At 33.6% G+C, this 6270-nt stretch overlaps 1 protein-coding gene across 1 annotated transcript in view; it reads right to left on the reverse strand.

The window, feature by feature from the left end:
- Positions 1-5316, reverse strand: part of col7a1 (collagen, type VII, alpha 1) — a 67659-nt gene extending 62343 nt beyond the window's left edge. Inside the window, exons 1-6 of the mRNA XM_073852564.1 lie at positions 5241-5316; positions 2282-2462; positions 1845-2001; positions 736-829; positions 417-575; positions 133-290 (exon numbers count right to left, since the gene is read on the reverse strand). Coding sequence (XP_073708665.1) covers positions 133-290; positions 417-575; positions 736-829; positions 1845-2001; positions 2282-2462; positions 5241-5316 — 825 coding nt within the window. The remainder of the gene's footprint in view (positions 1-132; positions 291-416; positions 576-735; positions 830-1844; positions 2002-2281; positions 2463-5240) is intronic.
- Positions 5317-6270: the final 954 nt, after the last annotated feature.

A 6270-nucleotide genomic window follows, 5' to 3' on the forward strand; every position in this document is an offset into this window, starting at 1 on the left:
GTGGAGACCATTATGCTATACTTTGTGTAATTCACTGTTGCTGTTGTCACTGCAAATTAAAACTAAAAGTATGAAAGTCATTTTGAGTAATTGAAATAAAACTAAATATTAAAAGTAATATTTTTTTCTTACCTGGCGGAGCTCTGCTGTGATTGGCTGACCCAGGGCAGACAGGGGCCTGTACTGAACCACATAGCCACTTACAGGCCCTTCTGCAGATGTCCATCGAAATCTCAGTGAATTGGTGGTCTCACCTGAAAACTGCAAGTCTGATGGTCCACTGTAGGATTCTGATACTGAAACAGAAATACAAATCAAAGATTTTAATTTAGCAGGAGCGAAACTAATATAATTAACAAATATAATTATATTCTTGAATTAAATTGCATTGTGCATCTACTGTATATCAGGCTTACCATCACTTGAGTAAGTGCCTCCACATGTGGTACACACACGTCGAGACACTAGGGGCAGCAAAGAGTTGAGAGCTCTGAAATTCCCAATCTGAGAGGTGAATTCACTTTGAGGAGGAGAGGCAATGAGATTCAGCTCAGCTGGATCTGCACTCTTTATACCTGAGAAATTCCAAGAGAGAAAGTAGCAACTATAAATTCAACACAAACAAAATATATTTTTAATTTGTCCATACTGAATCCACAGCCCACAGATGCTCAAAAAGTCTCTACAAACAAACTTACAATGGTGGCTAAATACTTTACATAACACAGTTCTTACCCACTGCAAATATTTTGACTCCTAGGCTACGTAGTTTCTGTGCAGGATCCTGCACACTGTCCTGAGATTTACCATCAGTAATGAGAATAACAATCTGAAACAATCAAAGACAGTATGATGAGTCAATAAAATAAAACACAGTATGCTACACTTAAAGGAGAAGTTTACTTCCAGAACAAAAACTTACAGATATTTTACTCACCCCCTTGTCATGCAAGATGTTTATGTCTTTCTTTTTTCAGTCGATAAGAAATTAAACATTTTAGGATTTCTCTCCATATAGTGGACCTAAATGGTGCCCATGAGTTTAAACTTCCAAAATGCAGTTTCAATGCAGCTAATGATCCCAGCCAAGGAAGGGCCATTTTCTAAAAAAAAAGTACAATTTATATACTTTTTAACCTCATATGCATGTCTTGTCTACCTCTGCGTGAACTCTGTGCATTCTGGTTCAAGACAGATAGGGTAGGTCGAAAAACTCCCATCTCATTTCCTTCTCCAAATTCAAAATCGTCCTAAATCGCTGGGTTTTTTTTTTTCATTTTTTTATAAAGGGCGTTTGATCTTCTTTGCATGTTTACTTTGTAAACACTGGGTCGGTACTTCTGCAGCGATGTATCATGATTTTGAAGTTGAAGAAAATGAGATGGGAGTTTTTTGACCTACCCCAACTGTATTGAACCAGAATACACAGTTCATGCAGAGCTAGACAAGACGAGCATTTGACGTTAAAAAGTGTATAAATTGTCAATTTGTTTAGAAAGTGACCAATCCTTTTTGGCAGATAAGACCATCTCTTAGAGCCATTTTGAAAGTTCAAACTAGCTGGAACCATAGAATTCCACTATATGGAGATAATTCCTGAAATGTTCTCCTCAAAAATCATAATTTCTTATCGACTAAAGAAGGAAAGACATGAACATATTGGAAGACAAGAGGGTGAGTAAATGAATCTGTAAATTTTTGTTCTGGAAGTGAACTTTTTTATTTAACATACACAGAATTATTCTTACAAACATGAAAATTAACATACACTACTGTTAAAAAGTTTGGGGAGGTAAAAGTATGATTTTTTAATGCTTCTTAATACGGCATAATATCCAGCTCACCTTGGGTACATCTCTGATAGATGTAGGGCTAAAGAAGTTGTCTGCAATGTATTTGAGGCCAGCCCCAGTCCGCGTGTTACCACCTTTATAGTTGATATTCTCTACGGCATTTATGAGCTCTGTTCCATTCAGGTATGTAGTAAATGTAAACTCCACCCTGAGTATCATAAAATACATTATAACTATAATCAACAAATGTCCCAACACACAAACATCCATGAACCATTTACTGCATGTTGTCATTCTTCTTGTTATTTCCCTATAGCTGGAATTCTCGCCCATAGGCTTACTTTAGAGTTGAAGAATAAGGTGGATACTCAACAAACTGCTAACTCCTGTTATAACCTCCTTTAGTAACATACTTCAAATAAACCAATAAAGTACAATACGAATATAAATATTCCTTCTTATAATGTCTCTGGTATACAAGCACAGACCTGGCAGTATCACTGTACTGTACAACTCCAAAACGGATGCCACTGGGTCCTACCGCTCTTTCAAAGGGTCTGACAATCCCTGCCATGAAACTCTTGACCAACATAAAGTTGGCTCGGCCAATACTGGATGATCCATCTACTAGGAACACAATGTCTGCTGCAACAACATTATAGCACTGGCCTGTGAACAGAAAACAAAACAGTTAATACTGACACAACGACTTGCATAAATATGCACAACTGTGAGCTCTCCACTGTAAAACAGATATATTTACAAATATTTAGAGTAGAAGTCTTTTATGTCTGGATATGTGGGTTTTCATTAATACAAATACAACTGCTTTCATCAGTGCAGCCAAAATTAGATTAGCTTTATTAGAAACGAGTCACTAACAGTAATAAATATACAGTACAATACACAATACACAGTGCTTATACTGTTTATGCATATTCTTCTTTTCATAAACTTTAACTCTTTTAATTTTTGCAAATAAACATTAACTTCTGTGTATCTAAGATACACAGTCATGAGGGCTACACAAAACATTTTATTGTGTACCACTGTGAATGTGACAAATAGAACTGTGAACTTGAACTTTTTCCTTAAACATTCACATCTGTGGTCTATTCAATTCATGCATTCAGTGACAGATTAGGGAAGGATCAGGGGAAGAAGACACACAGGAAATGACCATCACCACCCAGACTGCAGACATTTCAAGCGCACAAAGCATCTGGGCCCATTTAAGCATCTGGTGTGCCATCTCTCCGTCACACACTTCAGTAAACTGCCAGTCATCAGATCTGTGGTTGTGTATGACTCATCGGCTACATGAATGAATGCCCTTAAGGTAGCAAACTAATTAACCTGCTGTGTTTGATTTGATCAATGAGTCACTGCATTTTTATAGGGCATGATGGGAAATTGCCAAAATGATAACTATCTATGTGAGTATTATGTACAGTATGTGCAGCATTTAAAATTAGGGATGCACTAAATACTGGGTCCATGGTCACTGTTTTTTTTAATTTATCTAAAAATCTTAAAAAGTGAAAAGGATTAAAAAAAGTAACTAATAATTTTTATTTTGAATACTACTTTGTTTTTCATTCAATTTATTTGAAATGATTAATAAGCATTTTCTTTCATACTGTACTGTTACAATACTGTTTTGTGCGTGTTTTTTTTATGTTTTTAAATATTATACATTTTTAATATCTGCCATTTTTCGATTGTTGGCCATTAAAATAAATCAACAGCTTATCAGTACAAGTTTTAATTAAATAATAACATTAAAATATTATTTAATAACAAAAACAATAAAAATAACAATAATAATGTGCTGATCTTTGTGTTAATGCAAAATATATATATATATATATATATATATATATATATATATATATATATATATAAATAAAATCTATTATTTTAAACCATGTAACTAAGAACTTAGATTATTCTGAATGTACATTATGTGTCATTCAAACAGACTTTTTTCTTTAGAAAATTTTGAATATTAATAAACAATTTAGTACCATTGTAATGACTAGGGCTGGGTGATATGGCCAAATAAAATGATCACGATAAAACTTTTCATATCAGCTAATATTGGTAATTATCATGATAAATGTCAAATCTTTATTTCTTTCAAGTGTAAAAGCAAATTTACTCTCCTGAGTGAAAACTGTAGAAACCAGGCATTTAATTGTGGTTTTGAACTACTCTTTTTATATCCGAACATGATAAACACTTCCCATGCAGGTAAACATTTCACAAATCTGAGGTACAATATTCAAAACAATATTCAAAAATCAAAAATCTGAGATACACTATTCAAAATATTTATAAAATGAATTTTTTTTTGGAAACTTAAGTAAAATCCTTTTTCAGCCTTTCTCCCTTAACAAAATTCTTAAATTAACAATGAAATGAATTTCTTAGTTTCTGCATGTTTTAACAGATGATATTATTTCAAATAATGAAAATAGGGTTTGTGTTCTCTGACTTTTGATGGCAAGATGCATATGTAAAAATGATAAAAACCTGTATACATTTAGTATAAATATATGCACAAATGCTATAGCTCAATAACAGCCATTACTCCTTTGATGCATTTAATCTATGTCTACATGATTAATATAATAAAATTCCATATGAATATCTCACATTTCAGCCACAATATCATGGTGTAGTTAGATTTACTACAGTAAATCCATGTGAAATCCATGAAAAAGCCTTCTAACAGGATTGTTCATGGCACAGTATTTCTCATGTACGCCAGCGCTGTCGAGAACATCAGTGCCGTTTAATCTAGCTTTAAACTAAATCACAGAGACATTTGTGCTCTTTGCTGAATTCAAGCATTTCTCACAGCACTGGTAGTGTGATCAAGGCCAATCAGCAAGTAAACGCATCTGCTCACACTGCTGTTTGAGCCGAGCTGATAATTGGTCCATGTGTGGTGTCATTAACGCTGTTTCGTTCTGCTTTTGCAGCATAAAAATTACAAAGAACATTTATCAAACACATGTTATCGTGATTATTACCATCATCAGATTATCACCAAGCTCTAATGTTGACAATAAATCTTAGTTCTTAGCATGTATTATTTATTATTTTTTTAAATAGTAGTTTTTTTTTATAACATAAAAATAAATCATTGGTATATTAGTATTTAAAATCTAATATTTAATAATAATTATAAAATAAAATAAATGATAAAACATAATAATATTTAAAATATTAATTATTTACTATATTTTTTACTATTACTACTGTACAGATGTCTTCATTTTCATCAAAGAAGGAAAATTCTGTGAACTGATATTATTAATTATGTATTATTAATATGATGATTAAATATACTACATGAGAACTGCACATGCTGCAGGTAAATATAGCTCTGCTATACGTGTTAATTTGAATGGTACTTAATGAAAAAAAGTACATCCTTACCTTGAGCTGTAGATTGTGATGGAAGACACAGCAACACAGCAAGCAGCAAACTTGTCCATTGTAGAAAACACCCCATTTTCAAATTCTACACACAATGACACACAAAAAGAAGAAAACGTGCTTAAAAATAGTCATCTAAACAAAAAACTGATTATTCACAGTTAGCAATCTGCACTGTGTACAGTTTAAGCAGCAGTAACATAATGTTCCTCCTCCAGGTGAACTGAGTGCCCAGATACCATGAACATCTGGCAGAAGCTCAAAGACAAGAAACTAAAAGAAGCAAGGTGGGGCTTGCACCATCACCACCACATAAAATAAAGAGCAAAGACTCAGGATGATGAGCTTTTGCAGTTTTGAAAAGCAGCTCTATTATAGGCAACACAATGAAGAATGCGTTTTTCAAGAGATAACATTTGTTTAGAAAAGCATTCCTATTATATTGCTATTATGATTACAGAGGTTACAGACTGTTGTTGCTCAAAATAATACGCTATTGTATAATTCAGAGCCATAACAGAGTTGCACGCTTAAACACACGCTCATGCTTGCTCTGGTGCTGAAATATAGCTGATCACCTCATATACAGATATTGTCTTACACTAGCAGTTTTAGTACTTTTCCATTTGCTACTTTTAATGAGGGAAAACATGTGGGATCGTGCTGTTCCTTCTCAACGGAAGTGATCCAAACATGAATGTTTGTTGCATATGCTAAGTGTCACTGCCTGTGCTTTCAAAGATGCCATTTCTTAAATATATTACCAGCAGACGGGTCTGTTTTTGATTTTATAAAAAGAGGAAATCGTGGTCCACATTTGTAGTCACGCTGGTTTGCTCTCAACAATGAGTGCCCTGGAAAATGTCCTGCCTAAAAACAAGGTTAAAAACTCAGACAAACAGAGACGGATATAAGACACACACATGGACATCATTAAACCTTCAAAGACGTGAGTCAGAAACACATAATTCAGTACGTATTGGTTTATTATTCTGGTGTTTCCTACTGTCTAGGATAAATAAGAACTATT

The sequence above is a fragment of the Garra rufa genome, chromosome 12, assembly GCF_049309525.1.
Source record: "Garra rufa chromosome 12, GarRuf1.0, whole genome shotgun sequence".
Classification (NCBI taxonomy): domain Eukaryota; kingdom Metazoa; phylum Chordata; class Actinopteri; order Cypriniformes; family Cyprinidae; genus Garra; species Garra rufa.